The following is a 16080-nucleotide window of genomic DNA, read 5'->3' as shown; positions in this document are numbered from 1 at the left end:
TTTTTAAAAAATTTTTTACTTATTTTAAAACTAATCTGTGTGCTCAACGTGGGGCCCGAACTTACAACCCCAATATCAAGAGTCACATGTTCTACCATCAACTGACCCAGCCAGGCACCCCCTCATCATTTATTCTTTTAACTCACCACAACCTGGTTTCACTACACTCTTTTTCAAAGAGCTCCTATGTCCATATTGAGGACTTCTCTGACATGTTTTACTCTCTGGCTCACCAACTGTTTCTTGAAATGTCCCTTTTGGTTTATGTAATATTGTCTTAGTCTACTTCTTTAGATTTTCATAATCAATGCTTATGTTTTTTCTCCACTGACTTTGGTTTTTCCACTGAAGACTGGGCATTCTCAGATCTCTGACTTCAGCTTTCCCTCTCTCTACATCTGCTCAGGTTTCACCCATTCTAACAGTCCCACCTATTATATCCACCCAGAAAACTCAGAGATCTCCATCCTTGGCTCTGACACTTGTTGTGTTCCAGCCTTTCTGTCCTAACCTTCTGGCCAGTTCTGCTTGCCTTTGCTGCAGCCACCTTAAAGTCCACCAGGCTGGGGGACATGCTCCCCTTGCAAGCTCCCCGCTCACTCCCTCCTATAATGCTTTCTTTTGAAATATTTCAGATACAGCCCTTCCTTTCCATTTCCACTGATAAAACCCTAATCTAGGCCATCATCACCACCACCTATATCCATTCATTTGTTAATCTAGAAAATTTTGATTGAACACCTACCATGCACCAGACACTGGAGATATAGCTGCAGACATAACAGAAAAAAACAAAAAATCCTGCCACAACAAAGCTTATGTTCTAATGGGGGAGGCAGGTAAAACAAAAGACGATATATATTGAATAACAATAAATGCTAAGAAGAAGAAGAAAAAAAAGCAAAGAAAGGGGAGGAGTGAAAGGGTGGGGGTTGTGATTTATCTAAAGTGATCACAGAAGACCTCACAGAGTAAAGACCTGGAAGAAAGGAGCCATTTGGACATCTGAGCATTTCAAGTTGGGGATAATGCAAGTATATCTTGGTGTTATCTGTGCAACAAACAGTGAGGGGTCCAGCATGGCTGGAGAGACTGAGTGATTTGGAGAGACCATGCAAAGCCTTGAAGGATTGTAAGGACTTGGGCTTTTATTCTGAAAAAGAAAGCTATTGGAATTTTAAGGAAAAGACACCTGATTTTTTAGTTTTATTTTTAACAGGTTTCTTAGGGTAAAACTAACATACAATAAACTGCACATATTTAAAGTGTACAAAAGTGTATGTATACACACATGAAACCACCACAGATAATAAACATATCCATCAACTCAAAAACTTAACTTATATCCTTTTTTATTCATATGGAAACGTGGAAGCAAGGAAAGCAGGCAAGAAGCCACTGCAATCAATCATCCAGAGGACAGATGATGGTATCTTGGACCAGGGAGGTAAGCAGTGGACGTAGTGAGAAGGGGTTAATTAAAAAATCACTAATCTCATCACTTTTTGCTGCTTTATCCACTCCAATTTACTAGAAGATAAATGAGCAAAATACTTCTTTCATAGAATAATTCCCTCCCTTCAAAAAAAAAGGTCTGCTAGCTCCCTATTGCCCTCAGGCTAAAGTCCCAGCTCCATTAGGCCCTGTTTCTATCACTACTCCCACATCCACACCTCTGCCTCTTTCCTATTCCTCTCCCTGGTCAATCCCTTCGAATCTGCCTTTCTTTTCTATTTCCACCACACTTCTTATCCAGGCACCCCACCCCCATTCTCTGAACTGTGACCACCCAAAGTCCCACTTCTTCCAGAAAGCCTTTGGTGGTCTCCATTGGGGTCTCTCCCTTGATTCTCCAACTGCACTTGACGCTAATACTTCACAGTAAACTTATCCTTGGTTTTTAATCCCACTGGAAGTACCTAAGGATGGCAGTGCACACGGTCTAGAGCTCCTGCGTCCTCTCCAAGTACGGGACTGGGCCTATGCTACTGCAGGCGCTCGCTGCTTCAGCGTGTCTATGTGCGGTAGTGTCCTAGTCCTCCTCCCCTCCTCCTTCGGCATCTGCTCTGCATTAGTCTGTCCCAGGCCTCCGCAGGCGCCGATGATTGAATCATCATCATTAACCAGGGTCTGCCCCCCCCCCCACTCGCCGCCACCACAAGCCCCGGCGGCAGGGGAGGATGGTGGGGGGGCGGGGGACGGAATAAGATCACTACCAAGTCCCTGGGGGTCCCTCCCTCCCCGCCACCCTCTCCGCCACCCTCTCCGATACTCCGCAAAGCCCCGAGAAAATCCCGCCGGGAGCCGGGAGAAGGCCTGCCATCCAGACGAAGCTCCGTAACGCGTACGCGTCAGCCGACGAGGGCGACTTTATGAGGAGAGGACCCGGGAGGGGCTTCTTTAGCGGGGTCGTGGTCACAGGAGATAGACGACCCTAAGCGGCGGCTGGCAGAGACCGCCGGGCCCTTTGGGGTAGAAGGGGATAGTCTTTTCAGGCTCCAAAAGTTAGTCCCGCGGTCGAGTAGGGTCTATTATGATGATTACTACAAGAGGTCAATGAGATAGGACCCCCTCCCCACGCCCCCCCACTCCCTAATTACGGATTGAGGAGGGGGAGGGGCCAGTGAGGCTCAGGTGAGCACACGGGGAGAAAGGGACATGGGCGGGGCCTTACAGAGGGTCAACGAATCCGAAAAGACCTAAGCCCTCGTTGCTGGGCGACAAGTCCCGCCCCGCAGGCGGCACCGGAAGTGGCAGGCCGGGATCTGCCTTTAAGATGGCGTCTCCTCAGGGGGGCCAGATTGCGATCGCGATGAGGCTTCGGAACCAGCTCCAGTCAGTGTACAAGATGGACCCGCTACGGAACGAGGTGCAGGGGCGGCGGGGTTACTGCTGTGGTCGGCTAGCGGTGCGAACTGGGGCCGGCTAGAGGACGGGCGGTGGCTGGCCCGGCGCCCAGTGCGCCTGCGCAGAGACAGGGTGCCCAATGCGCCTGCGCGATTGCGATCGGGTTGCCAAACTCCGAGCTAGGACGCTTGCGCATTGTGCCGCCCACGTCGTGTAGTCTCCCCTGGGAAAGGAAGGTCGGGCGAGTCCACGGGAAGGGAGCCCCCGCTGTGCGCGGAGCCCCCTGCTGGGCGGAGGGGGAGTGTCAGCTCCCGGGAGCTAATCCCTTGCGGATCGTGCAGGGTGCGAGGCTTGGCCTTGGAGTGTGATGAAAGAGGCATTTTCGCAGCTGGGAAGGCGTATGATTTGGCGTTGGAGGGAATGGTTGGTGACGGGCGGTGTGTCCGCAGGAGGAGGTCCGAGTAAAGATCAAAGACCTGAATGAACACATCGTCTGCTGTCTGTGCGCCGGCTACTTCGTGGATGCCACCACCATCACAGAGTGTCTTCATACTTGTGAGTGCCCTGGACTCTGTCTGGTCCTTCAGGCCCTAGTCTCCACCAAGCTAGTTGCCAGGCTTTTGGCCGCCTGCCCCAACCACCCAGACACCCCACCCAGCCCGTGAATCCCATTCCCAGAGAGACTAAGAGTCTGCTTTTTCCTTCCTGCAGTCTGCAAGAGTTGTATTGTGAAGTATCTCCAAACCAGTAAGTACTGCCCCATGTGCAACATCAAGATCCACGAGACACAGCCACTGCTCAACCTCAAACTGGACCGGGTCATGCAGGACATCGTGTACAAGCTAGTGCCTGGCTTACAAGACAGTGAGTGACCAACCTCACTTTGAGGGGTCTCTGGAGGACTGATGCTGGGTGGCAGCTTGAGATGACAAAGGCTTTGGTGGGAATCATGTAGGTAAAGAGGTTGACAGCCGGAGAGGGACAAAGTATGAGGGAGGGCTAATATTTACTTCCCACACCCCCCCTCCCTTCTAGGTGAAGAGAAACGTATTCGAGAATTCTACCAGTCCCGAGGCTTGGACCGGGTCACCCAGCCCAGTGGGGAAGGTATGTCCCTTGGCAGCAGGAGGGTAAGGTAAACCCCCCAGAGCATTTCTCCTGCCCAGTTTTTCTCTCTGGGGAAAAAGGAGTATGGAATCTGTGCCACTCTCCTCACTACTCTTTCTTAGAGCCAGCCCTGAGCAACCTCGGCCTCCCTTTCAGCAGCTTCGACCACTCTAAAGCCCACTACTATCGATATGATGAGCAGCTGAGTCTATGCCTGGAGCGCCTGAGGTAAGGGTCAGGTCATGAATTGTCTGATGTGACAATGTCAGTGACCCAAAACCTGGGAGGGGCTTGGTGAGAGGGTGAGCAGTGAGGGGGAGTATCTCTTCCCTTGAAGAGAGTATACCATGGCTCTTGGTGAGGGACAGGGGGAAAGATAGGGCTCCTAACCTGTGTCTGTTTCCCTCCTAGTTCTGGGAAGGACAAGAATAAAAGCATCCTGCAGGTGAGAGGGGCTGAGGGGAGGGCCTCTCTGAGGACTCACCTCCCCATTGCCCCTCCCTCACACACCTTGTCCTCTTGCCTTCCCTCCCTATCCCCAGAACAAATATGTTCGATGTTCTGTTAGAGCTGAAGTTCGTCATCTCCGAAGGGTCCTATGTCACCGCTTAATGCTAAATCCCCAGCATGTGAGTATTCCCACAGCCAGTGTTTGGGGGAAAGGGAGGAGCTCAAAGGGAGTTCACAGAGTCTGTAGTGGACCAGGGCAGTTCTTGACCTGCATGAGAGAGGGGTTTCTAAAACTGTCCCCATCTCCCTCCTAGGTACAGCTGCTTTTTGACAATGAAGTTCTCCCAGATCACATGACCATGAAGCAGATATGGCTCTCCCGCTGGTTCGGCAAGGTGAGCCAGGGCCGAGGCAGTCCTCAGGGCAGGGATGTGCTGAGGGGGCCTTTTGAGTAAGAATGCTCCCACCGACTGCTTCTTCTGCTTGTTTTCTCCTTAGCCATCCCCTTTGCTTTTACAATACAGTGTGAAAGAGAAGAGGAGGTAGGGGCCAAGCCCCCACCACATCCCTGTCCCTTTCCCTCCCCAGATATTTATGTGAAATTAACTGCGGCTTTATTTTTTGAAATAAAAACTTTAAAAAAGCATCTTTTCTCTTCCTTCCACCTATGCGTGCTTTGTTCTGTGTCCTGCTTCCCTTAGAAGTCCTCTGAGTTTCATCATGAAAAAGGGCCTCTCTCTGTCCCTTACCCCTCAGTGAATTGCCAAAGGAGAAGGGTAGAGGACTCTATACATGTAAAATTCAGAAGGTGAGCTAAGTGGAACCAGGCTACCCATACCAGCTCTTGTGTGGGGTGTGTGCGTGTGTGTGCGCGTGTGTGTGTAGGTAGGGAAGGCTTTCTGGAGGGGAGCTGTCACTCTACTTGAGTGTTGCAGCATATGCTACAAACTTGAGTGGGGGTGTCTTGATTCAAGAGTAGGGCTAGGGTTGGACAGTGGCCACTGAAGGACTGAAGAAGAGTGCTATTTTAAAGGAAAAAATCAAAGAATTGCACTATGGAAGGAATCGAAAAAAAAAAAATTGCGGGGTGGGACACAGGGAGCACAAGGGTGTTGAGTTGGAGACATGGTTGTCCTTCAGGTACCCGGACTAGGTGAAGCAAGGATGAGGAGAGGGAACTAGTGTCCAGCAGAGCAAAGGCAGCTTCAAGTAACAAGAGGGAAGCAGCAAGGCTGTTAACTCCCTTGATTAATTCAGCAAACATCCCTTTTTTATAGGAGCCCAGCCATGAGCCTTAGGCTCTGGAAACAAACTTAGCTAGTCTTCCTGTTCTATGACCTCTTAGTGGGGTAGTCAGAAACTTGCCTGACTGGGCCAATAACAGATGGAGGAGAAAGCAAGTTCCTGAAGGAAGCTAACAGGCTGTGGCTGAATCTGGGACAAGTGGGAGGGAGCAAGCAGCATAAATTGTGGCCAGAACTCAAGTTGAAACCTAAATCTTACATTGGCCTAAGTCTGACTCCCATGAGTTCAAAGGGGTCATTGTGCCTAGCTGGTGAGGGCTGAAGTCACGGAGCTCCCAGGGATAGAGATGAGGTGGCAGAAGACTTGGGAGGAGGTGTACAGTGAAGGAGGTCTGAACTGGCTGAGAGAGCCTGAGACTGGGGCGGGGGTTAAAGGGACTGGGCATAGCAACCAGTGCACGGTGGACCTGGGCTTCCCTCCACACAGATGAAACTTGTAGACCATGAGAAAAGCACAATGTGGGGAGGCTGCAGAAAGCAAGAGCCCTCAGGTGTGAGGGGCAGGCAACAAGCAAGAGGGTGGGGACATTTCAGAACAACCACCCTGACAGAATCTCCAAGATTCCCCATGCCTCCCATGTTTCGAGCTGCATGCCTGGAATGCTTGTCCCCCTATGCCCATACTCAGCTGTCTTTTCAAGGTCCAAGTGTCACTTCCTCCAGAAAACCCTCTCTCTGCCAGGACCCGGGGTTTTCCATTCCTTTGCATCAGCCTCTACACCAACATATATCTAGGGATTTGGGATTCATTATATCTATCTCAGGGCTCCCCCCGTCTCTTCCGGGGACTCCATGCCCACTCAAGCAGCCACACTGAGGCTGTTCTCAAAGAGTTTGTCGGTGAAAGGGCATTTTCTTTTCTTTTTTTTAATGTTTATTTTGAGAGACAGAGTGTGCTTGCAAAACAGGAGGAGGGGCAGAGAGAGGTAGAGAGAATCCCAAGCAGGCTCTGGGCTGACAGCGAGGAGCCACAAGTGGGGCTTCATCTCACCGACTATGGGATCATGGCCTGAGCCTAAATCAAGAGTTGGAGGCTAAACCAACTGAGCCACCCCTGAAAGGGCATTTTCAAGGAATGACTCACCAGGGAGAGGTTTGCACTTGGGGGGAAGGAGGTAGAAACGTTCCTGGGGACTTTTCAGGTCCTAAGTGGCTGCAGGAGGAGTTGGGGAGTAGCTTGGGGCTTGGCAGGAGCTTGGCGTCAAAAAGGCCCAGTCAGAAGATAAGGCTGACTTAGGGACCAAGCCTCAGGATGAGGCTTTTGACAAGGCATGGTTTGAGGCCAAGGAGCAGTAGAAGGTGCTCAGGACAGGATCTGGGATATCGGCCCAGTGGCGGCCTCGCCAGGGGCCCAGCAGAACCTTCTTTTTGTCTGTCAGCGGTGGTGGCAGAGGCAGCTGTGGTGAGTCTCCCGAGGTGGCTGACGCAGGCCAGCTGCGGGGCTCTGCGCCACACAGACCCTGTGCCCCTCAGGTCACGATCTGCGCCACGGGGTGAGGGGTGGGGGTGCAGAATCAAGCCCAGGGTTCTCTTGGGCTGCGCGACCCAGAACGCGCTCCTTGCCTTCAAAGAGGCGGCCGCAGGGCAGTCCCAGCGCGCAGCCGGCCCACTCCCGGGCGCCCTTGACCTCGCTGTGCTTCCGGTGGTGGGAGGGAGAGGGGGCATCAGTACTCACGGGCAGGGCCCAGCCGGCCATTGCCCCTGCCGCTTCCGTTTCCGCGGTCCACTCTCACCTGGGGGAAGGGAGCACCGAGATTTGCGCCCGCCCTTGGCACAGGAGAGAACAGGTCCCTCTTAGCCCGGGCAGTCTGTCCCCGGCCCGGGGTGGGCGGGAAAGGAGGGAAAAGGTACTTCACTGGTAATGGAGCAGGGGGTCTCGGTGTGCGTGTGTGTGTGTGTGTGTGTGTGTGTCCCGCCGCTCCCCCAGCTCGGCTCGCACGCCCCCAGAGCTCTTTATGAGCCGGCGGAAAGGGCCAGAAAGGGCTCACAGACCCAAGCAAGGCCCTAGAAGAAACGAAACTAAAGTGGAAGTGTCTGAGTCGGTTCATTCAACAACGTTTTCTGAAAGAGAAAACAACCCTTGAAGTGTGCGAGACGGACTGCCGCTCCGCCCCTCGCCCCTCGGCCGCGAGTTTCCTCCCTCAACGCCCACCCCGCTCTCACTAACGGACTTCCCTAAGGGTGGAAAGGGGCGAGCAGGCACCTCTCCGAGACTGGCCTTCATCCGTCCACTGCCCTGAGGGGGTTGTTCAGAGGATCCCCAATCACATGATTCAAAGGAGTGCGTGGAGAGGGAAATTCGGAGACTAAAGGTTGTTTATTGAACAACTAAGATTGTGCCAAGAGAGGCAACAATCTGGGGGGTGGAGGGCTGGGTAAAGGAACCCGCTAGATGGGAGGCTGAGATGGGCAATGTGGGTGAGAGGTGCAGTGTCACGGAATGAGAGATAAGGTAGGGACGACGAGGAAAGGGAAATCTGAAAAGAGATGATGCGCAGAGGTGTGAGAAAGCATCCTTAAAGGAGAATGGAGGCTCCTTCCCCAGGGAGTGAAAGTCGGAATGTGGGGATCTCTACAAGGAGGAGGAGCAGAGGACCCCAAATGTCTGAAAGGACAATAAGGGGAATCCGTGGAGGTGGGAGACATGAGGGGTTGCTGGAGAATGCTGAGAAAGGAAGACTATCAGAACGGGGTGGGGGGGGGGCCGGGGTTGGAGGGGGGCTGCGGAAAGGTCCTGTCTGTGGATCACTCTGTGAAGGTCCAGGACAGGAAGGGTTGGGCCTTGGGGGTGGAGGGTATATGGGGGGTGAAGGCTACAAGACAACTGATGCAGCACCCCCTTCCCATCCAGCCCAGAACCCAAGTTTAATCTCTTAATCTCCTTCATTAATCATTCACCCTCCTCCTACCCTCCCCCCAACATGGGGATCGGGTTTCTCCCCAGCTCAGGTTCCAGAGGCATTGCTGGAGAAGTCCCCTCCTGTGCCCCCCCCCCTTGTCTGGACTAGTCCCTGGCCGCTGGGACAGCCTTAGGGCTCTGCTGTCAGCGGCCTCCTCCCTTTACTAGTCTCGCCTTCTCTTTCATCCCCCAAGTGGGGACCTCCCAACCCCGCTGTCATCGAACCCCATTACCTGAGCCTGGTTGCAGTTTGCAGGGGGGGGGGGTAGATAGGTGGGAGGGATAGAAAGGGCAAATGCCCTTCAGGAGAGAGGGCACTCCTCACAAACATACTAGTAATTGAGAGCAGAGGAAGAGATGACATAAAAGCTACACAAAGGAGGGTTGTAGTGTCTGTTTGGTGACAGGCATGGGACATGAGCTAGGCAGTTCCTGCAGCTTCCTGGGACCCTCTTTAAAAGCAGATTAAGTCTGGGGCACCTGGGTGGCTCAGTTAAGTGTCAGACTTCAGCTCAGGTCATGATCTCACAGTTTGTGAGTTCGAGCCCCATGTCAGGCTCTGTGCTGACAGCTCAGAGCCTGGAGCCTGCTTTGGATTCTGTGTCTCCCTCTCTCTCTGCCCCTCCCCTTTTCATGTCTGTCTCTCTGTCTCTCAAAAATAAATAAACATAAAAAAATAAAAGCAGATTAAGTCAAACCACCAGCATGGTTCAGAGGACTGGGGCCTCCAGCCATGAGGTTCTCTCTTGGCCTCCCTCCGCCTCCTACCATTAATAACCAATTAACAAGATCCTGAGGCATCTCAGTGTTCTGCTGTGGCCTAGCTCTGTTCTTAGACCAATCAGTGGGCCATTGGGCTGTGTTGCTCAGGCTGCCATGAGGGTACTATGCAAGTGTCTGTGTGTGTCTGGGGGATGGGAGGGGTCACTGGAGGGAACTCATTACCAAGAAGACCCTGTGTTTCTCCATCTTTGGGAGGCCAGGTTAGTGCCTCCGGCCAGGTGAGGGTTCCTCACCCCCATTATCTTTGGCCCAGGGGCCTTAGGTCTCTCAAGCTCTGTTTAGGGCACCTCAACGGCAGGCTCCACTTGCCCCAGGGAATAGGCACAGAGGATCTTCGCACAAATGGTGGGAGGTGCAGAGGTCTACAGAGAAGGTGACATAATGGACACCCCAGGAGGGACTTCTTGGCACTGTGGGAAGAAACTTGAAGAATCCCATAGAAGCAAGTTCCTCAGGAACGGTGAGCTCCTCAGGAGTGGTGGGGCTTCTCTGCCTCTGGGCTGTGAATCCCCTTGCCTTGTTGGGCCTCCACTGGTGGAGCAACCACTGTTCCAGAGCTGCCTTCTTCCTACAAAGGACAGCTGTAGGGCGCTCACTCAGGTGTGAGCCCAGGACCGGAATAGGTGTGGGAGAAAAGAAAGAAAGGACACAAATAAAATAGGAATGAATATCCCAGACCTTAGGGTTTGTCCCTGAGCTGGCAGGGGTTTCTGTCCCAGGATCTGGTTGGGTCCATGAAGTCTGACCTGCAAGTCACTTTTCTATGGGGAGTGACCAGTGGCCCTTTCCATTGCTGCTCTACAGGGTGGTTTCTGGGCTTTGGAGGCTGGGGAACCCCTATTTGAACCATAGGAGCTTAATCTGGAGGCAAAGACAGATCGACTGATAGGCCTCGGCGGAGGCCAGTCTTCCCTGGCCAAGACCCCTGGGTGGGGGCAATAGCGATAGCTCCGGATTTGCTGTGTCTTCTTTCCCGAGGCCCCGGTCTATTCCACTTCTCCATGTGCTTTGACTTTCTCAGGGCCTCTAAGCCCGGGTCCAGCCAGAGAGCTGGTGGATCCACTCACCTGCTTTTGCTTCCGCATCGCATCCCCATTATTCCCGGTTGCAGAAATTCTGCCAGGCCAGGTCCTTCCAAGTCTTGAGTTCCCCCAGGCCCCTCGCGCCACTCTAATAACTTCCAGCCGCTGGGACCTCTTCAAGAGGGTTCTGCAGGGGTGGGGCGCGGACGAGGGGGCTAGGTCAGGAGACCAAGATCCTTTTTAGGAGGGATCAGAGATCCTAGAACGGTCAGGTCTGATCTCCCTCCTCGGAATTCTGCAAATCCCATCCGTTGGGGCAAGGGGAAGCAATTTATTGCCGACTAGTTTATGAGCCAGAGCAGCGGCTAGGCAGGGAGTCGATGGTACACAGAATCTGCGGGCCGTCCAGGAAGGGTCCAGTCAGAGCGTGTACGGGGCCATGCCCTGCCGCGCGGAGCAGCTCGGCAGCCGGGTATGGCAGGTTGTTCCTGGTCTGCTCTCCGCGCCTCCCCACCCTGTTAGAAATACAGCTGCGGGGACATCTACCAGCTCCAGACCCACCGCGGCCCCGGGATGGGGGTTGGGGGCGCAGGAGGAGGGGCACAAGGGGCTTGGGCCCAGCGCGGGGGGCGGGTCCGAAGCTGGGGGCCCAGATCGGGAGCCGCGGTCTGGGGCCCAGGCAGCTAGCTGCTGCGCCCAGCGCAGCCGGCGGCGGGACCGCCACAGCCCCGTCGGCCATGAACTCGGGACCAGAGCCCCGGACACCCCGGACATTATTCAGCATCGCCGACATCCTAGGCCCGCGCCTGATCCCCCGAGGACCCTCTACGTCCCAGCTTCCAGAGTCGAGTCCTGGTCCCACGTCGCCTCTGTGCGCGCTGGAGGAGCTGACTAGTAAAACTTTCCGCGGATTTGACTGGCACGCTCCGGAGCCCTCTGAAGGTATAGCGCAGGCAAGGTCGCGCACTTTGACTTGGCCTTCTCCCCATCTCTCTCCTTCAGGTCCCGGTCTCGACCCTTCGTTCACAATGGCCCCCACCCTAATCTGCCCTCTGTCCTCAGCCCACGTGCTGGGACTTCCATATCCCAATCCTCACCTACCCTCCGTTAGTTCCCAGGCTCCGCGGCCGCTCCTTGGAGGCCGCCAGCGCCAAGGGGGAGGGCCAATCTGTCGAGAACTGAGTGACCCGTTGGTCCGTTCGCTGTAGGCGGGGCAATCGCGACACCGAAAGGCCGGCGAGATGGAGACAAAAGGCCTGAGCCCGAGGCTGTGAACAGTGAGCTAGGGCATGGGCGGTGCACAAAGTGCTGGGAGGCGAGGCTCGGTCTCTCCGGGTGACCTAGCTCCGCTCCACGCCGTTCTCTTCAGGAAAGGGGACAGGAACAGAAGGTCTTTGGGGCGGCAAGGATCGGGGATTACGGACTTCGCCTCTCCTTACGCTTTGAACCCCCACTACCTCCTTTTGGGCTCGAGGAGGAGGTTCCCGTGTCACTAAAAAAGTGTAAAACAAGAGTGCTCATCATAACCTGAGAGTCTTTAGAAGGGCATGATCAGAGTCGTATTACATTCATCACACAGGGCTGCCGCGGGCTGTCCCTATTATTTTTTTAATGTTTATTTTTTGAGAGAGACAGAGTGTGAGCAGGGGAGGGGCAGAGAGAGAAGGAGACACAGAATCGGAGGCAGGCTCCAGGCTTTGAGCTGTCAGCACAGAGCCTGACACCGGGCTCGAACTCATGGACCATGAGATCATGACCTGAGCTGAAGTCGGATGCTCAACCGACTTAGCCACCCAGGCGCCTGGCTGTCCTATTTTGACTATGGTCGCCCCGCCTCGGGTGCCGGCCCCAACCTACAAGCCCACTTATCCCGGGGCTCCGGAGGGCCTCAAAGATCCCTCCCCAGATTGCCTGACGCCCTGCCAAGTCTCCTTTGGCCAGTCCCGCCCTCTTCCTACTCCCTCACCTCCTCAAGATGCCCTCAGCCTGCTGCTTCCCATACCCAAGTGGCCCGTTCCACTTTATGCCCCCCACTCCCAATTCGGCCTGAACCCCCGTTTGGTAAGGGACCACGGTTCAGGCTCCTGTCCGCCTTCTCGCTCCGCCTCCCCCACCCCGGCTTGAGCCCCCCCCCCCCCCCCCACAGCTTCTCCTTTGAGCGGATGCCTGATTCCTGCAGGCTAAGACTGACCCCCGCCGTATTCCCGCAGGCCGCGCCGCCCCGAGTGCTCTGGGCCCTGGCCAGGCTGGCCGCAGACGGCGAAAGTCACGCACGGCGTTCACTGCGCAGCAGGTGCTGGAGCTGGAGCGACGCTTCGTCTTCCAGAAGTACCTGCCGCCTTCTGAGCGCGACCGGCTGGCGGCGAGGCTCGGCTTGGCCAACGCACAGGTTGTCACGTGGTTCCAGAACCGGCGAGCCAAGCTCAAGCGCGACGTGGAGGAGATGCGCGCCGACGTGGCCTCGTTGCGCATGCTGTCCCCCGAAGTTCAGTGCCGCCTCTCGCTGCCTGACGGCACCCCACGCCCCGTCCCTGGCCGGCCTGACTCCGGGCCCCACCTGTCAGAAGAGGAGATACAGGTGGACTAATGAAGGCAAAGCCGCCGCCGCCCTGGGCACCTGGATCCCCGACTCCTTGCCTCCGTGCTCCGCGCCCTGTCTGGGTACTAGGGTGGAGGGAGGGTGTGGATCTGGCCTCCTCTGGCTCACAGTCCAGACACTCACTTTTCCCAATTGTTGAGAATAAAATGGAGACTCAGTCGCTCGAAGCCTCAATCTTGGCGCCCCAGAGCAGTAAGAGCAAAATCTGCCGATTGTTGTGCAGATTCCGCGCTTGGCTGAGTGCTTTAAACGCGATGTCTCCTTCAAACCTCATAGCAAGTCTATTCGGTGATATAATTATACCCGTTTCACAAAGCAAGAAGCACTAGGTCAGGATTTGGACCTAGGTATCGTGCCAACCTTCAGAGCCAGTGCATGTCAGCCGGACGGCACTCTGGAGACTTCGAGCTGAGGGGAGGAAGATGGGACACGTAGCTGCGGGCGACCTACCCCTACTGACTGCCTTTAGTCGCTGGACTCCAGCAGGCCTTTGACCCGCCTCCTCCAAGACCTTGCAGCTACCCTCTGGGCTGCTCCAAAGTGACAAAGTTGTGCCTGATCCTACCCTTTCCCCACCCTGAGGTCATTTGTTAATGGGCTTCAGACCATTCTCTCACTTCTGCTGAAAGAACCCCATGCTGAAACACAAGCTAAGTGAAAGCGGTGGGGAGAAGGGGCACAACCCTACTTCTGGGACCTTTGCCCCACACTTGGGCAGGAAATGTTCCCCCCAGGATAGTGGCCTTGGCTGGAGGGTGGGGAGGCTGAGTCTGGCCGCGGAGGTGGAGGCTGGAGTAGCTGCATGGGGACCTTGGCGGGTGGAGTCAATAGCCTACCCCCACCAGCGGACATTTCTGAAATTAATTTATTCCACTGGTAATTAATCACCCTCTGGCAATATGATGAGAAGGTAAGAGGCCTATGCCTATGTAGGGCCATCACTTCAGATCTTCAGAAGACCATGCTTAGGTTCTTTCCTGGCTCCCCTCTCTCCTTGTCTGTCCTTCCTCCCTCCTCAGGCCTTCCATGCTTCTGCCCAGATGCCACAACTCATTCTCAAGAATGTTCTGAGAATGATCCATCCAGGATTTAAGGGGAGTCAGCTAGGGCCTCGGTTACAAGTGGAGGTCCCAGGAGAGAATATTTCAGGGAGACTGAACAATGCTGGAAGGCAGAAGGGAACCTGGCACTGTTGGACAATAACTACCGCTTATTGGACATAATTCAAGTGATGTGCATGGATTAATCTTACAGTAATCCCAGAAGATAATGAAATTTTAATTTCATTAAATTTTTTTTAATATTTATTTTCGAGAGAGGGACAGAGTATGAACAGGGGAGGGGCAGAGAGAGAGGGAGACCCAGAATCTGAAGCAGGCTCCAGGCTCTGAGCTGTCAGCACAGAGGCCCACGTGGGACTCGCGGGACTTGAACTCACGAGCCATAAGATCCTGACCTGAGCTGGAGTCAGATGCTTAACCAGCTGAGCCACGCAGGTGCCCCAGATTTTAATTTCACTTTAAGTGTAAGGAGACTGAATCACAGAAGCCCAAGAAGATGTAGTAATGTCATGGAGCTCGTAAGTGGTAGGGCTGGCACTAACCTGCTTGTTTGTCTGACTCAGGGGCTCATGTTTTTGACCACTGCATGTTCTGTCCCCATAACTGTGACTGGGCCTAACTGAAAGAAGAAAATGGTTTACAAAGGCACACTTTTGGCCGGGGAGAAAGGGCCAAAGGTAGCAGTTTTGGGATTCTACTATAGATAAAGCATAGTCCTTGAAGGTTTTAGAGAGGAGAGACGTGACAGCAATGTTAGAGCAGGCTAATCTGGCTGCAAGTGTAGGGCGGACCAGTAACTGGCAGGGACCTGAAGAAGGAGCGTATCTCTGGCCACTGCAGAAGGTAAGAGCTGAGAGAATTCGGGGCCAGACGTGGTGGTGGCGGGGGGAGCTGTAATGAAAAAGGAATCTGTTTGATTATCCCAATGACCGAAGATTGCATGAATCTGTGACAGCCTCACAAACCTGGGTAACTGGAAGAAAAATGGCATCATGGGCAGAAATAATGACTACTGGTGTGGAGCTAAGAACTTGTCAGCCATTACGTACAAAAAGTGTTCTTTGCACCTGTGTTGCCCTTTCAATACACATGTGCAACACACACACATAACTTCCCTGGTTCCTGTTCAGGGCCTTCATCCCCTTCCTAAGGCTGCCTCTTTGGAGACTTTAGAGTGACCAACTCATTCCCATTTGCCCAGGACTTTCCCAGTTTTAACACTGAAAGTCCCATACTCTAGGAAATCCTTTAGTCCCAGGAAAACCGGGATGGTTGGTCACTGTGCTTTCCAACCCCAGGGACTCAGAACTCAGACTGCTGTGTTGGAACCCTACCAGTTAGCAGGGTGAGTGTGGGGCAAAATGGGGATAAGGTGTCAGGAGTCCTGTGGCTCTTAGAGAAGGTTCAAGTCCAGGATAGGTCAAGAGATACTGGGGAGGGGATATTTCTTCGAGAGGCTGGAAGAGCAAGGAGCCAAATCAGCCTGAAAGCAGATACCACACAGCAATGGTGGCTGCCCATTCTTTGAGGAACCCTAGAGGAATCCCCAAAGCAGAGAAGTACCCCTCTGCTGCCCTGAACAAAGCCAGATGAGCAGGCCTCTTATGAAGTCACCATAATAGAATCCCCTTTCAAGCAAACACAACCACTTCTCCCCAACTAGGCACGAGCAAAGAATTCTCAGAGCAAATAATTCTTGTTAGGAAGTATGATTGTGTCAAGTTAATTGGCTCTGAGCCGTGATCCCCCTCCACTTGTGTCCTCTTAAATTCTAGCCCAGTGCTTCCACCTCTCATAATCAAGCCTTGGATGAACAAAACTGAAATCTCTCCCACCAAAATGGCCTCTGGATGGTATCTCCCCCACCAGGTGCTAGAATAGTGCTTGGGTTGGGGCGCCTGGGTGGCTCAGTTGGTTAAGCGGCCGACTTCGGCTCAGGTCATGATCTCGTGGTCCGTGAGTTCAAGCCCCGTGTCGGGCTCTGTGCTGACAGCTCAGAGCCTGGAGC

The 16080-nt window shown here is 54.0% G+C and overlaps 2 protein-coding genes across 5 annotated transcripts; both read left to right on the top strand.

The window, feature by feature from the left end:
• Positions 1-1246: 1246 nt before the first annotated feature.
• On the top strand, positions 1247-5050 carry PCGF1 (polycomb group ring finger 1). 4 transcript variants are annotated; one of them, XM_030310955.2, is made up of 10 exons: positions 1254-1447; positions 2792-2869; positions 3297-3402; positions 3559-3711; positions 3883-3954; positions 4077-4182; positions 4366-4399; positions 4497-4583; positions 4719-4799; positions 4903-5050. In XM_030310955.2, exons 1-10 carry the CDS (start codon positions 1361-1363, stop codon positions 4948-4950), a joined length of 852 nt encoding a protein of 283 aa, XP_030166815.2. In that variant the 5' UTR covers positions 1254-1360; the 3' UTR covers positions 4951-5050. The 4 variants fall into 4 exon arrangements, with proteins under 4 accessions (XP_030166816.1, XP_030166815.2, XP_030166818.1 ...); XM_030310956.1 differs by having other exon boundaries at positions 1247-1447; positions 4719-5050; XM_030310958.1 differs by lacking the exon at positions 1254-1447 and having other exon boundaries at positions 2459-2869.
• Positions 5051-11103: 6053 nt separating this feature from the next.
• LBX2 (ladybird homeobox 2) lies at positions 11104-13164 on the top strand. Its single transcript, XM_030309044.1, has 2 exons — positions 11104-11354; positions 12623-13164. The coding sequence occupies exons 1-2, from the start codon at positions 11150-11152 to the stop codon at positions 12997-12999; spliced, it is 582 nt and encodes a 193-aa protein (XP_030164904.1). The 5' UTR covers positions 11104-11149; the 3' UTR covers positions 13000-13164.
• The last annotated feature ends 2916 nt before the right edge of the window (positions 13165-16080 follow it).

Source organism: Lynx canadensis, chromosome A3 (assembly GCF_007474595.2).
Source record: "Lynx canadensis isolate LIC74 chromosome A3, mLynCan4.pri.v2, whole genome shotgun sequence".
NCBI classification, from domain to species: domain Eukaryota; kingdom Metazoa; phylum Chordata; class Mammalia; order Carnivora; family Felidae; genus Lynx; species Lynx canadensis.
Note: the sequence above shows the minus strand (reverse complement) of the source record. Positions and strands in the feature narration are given on the sequence as shown.

Bases quoted from the DNA above. Each gene is read 5' to 3' on its own strand.
- LBX2 (XM_030309044.1), top strand. From the start codon at position 11,150: ATGAACTCGGGACCAGAGCCCCGGACACCCCGGACATTATTCAGCATC. The intron at 11,355-12,622 runs GTATAGCGCAGG...GTATTCCCGCAG, and splicing joins CGCTCCGGAGCCCTCTGAAG to GCCGCGCCGCCCCGAGTGCT.
- PCGF1 (XM_030310956.1), top strand. From the start codon at position 1,361: ATGGAAACGTGGAAGCAAGGAAAGCAGGCAAGAAGCCACTGCAATCAA. The intron at 1,448-2,791 runs GTAAGCAGTGGA...GCGTCTCCTCAG, and splicing joins TGGTATCTTGGACCAGGGAG to GGGGGCCAGATTGCGATCGC. The intron at 3,712-3,882 runs GTGAGTGACCAA...CCTCCCTTCTAG, and splicing joins AGTGCCTGGCTTACAAGACA to GTGAAGAGAAACGTATTCGA.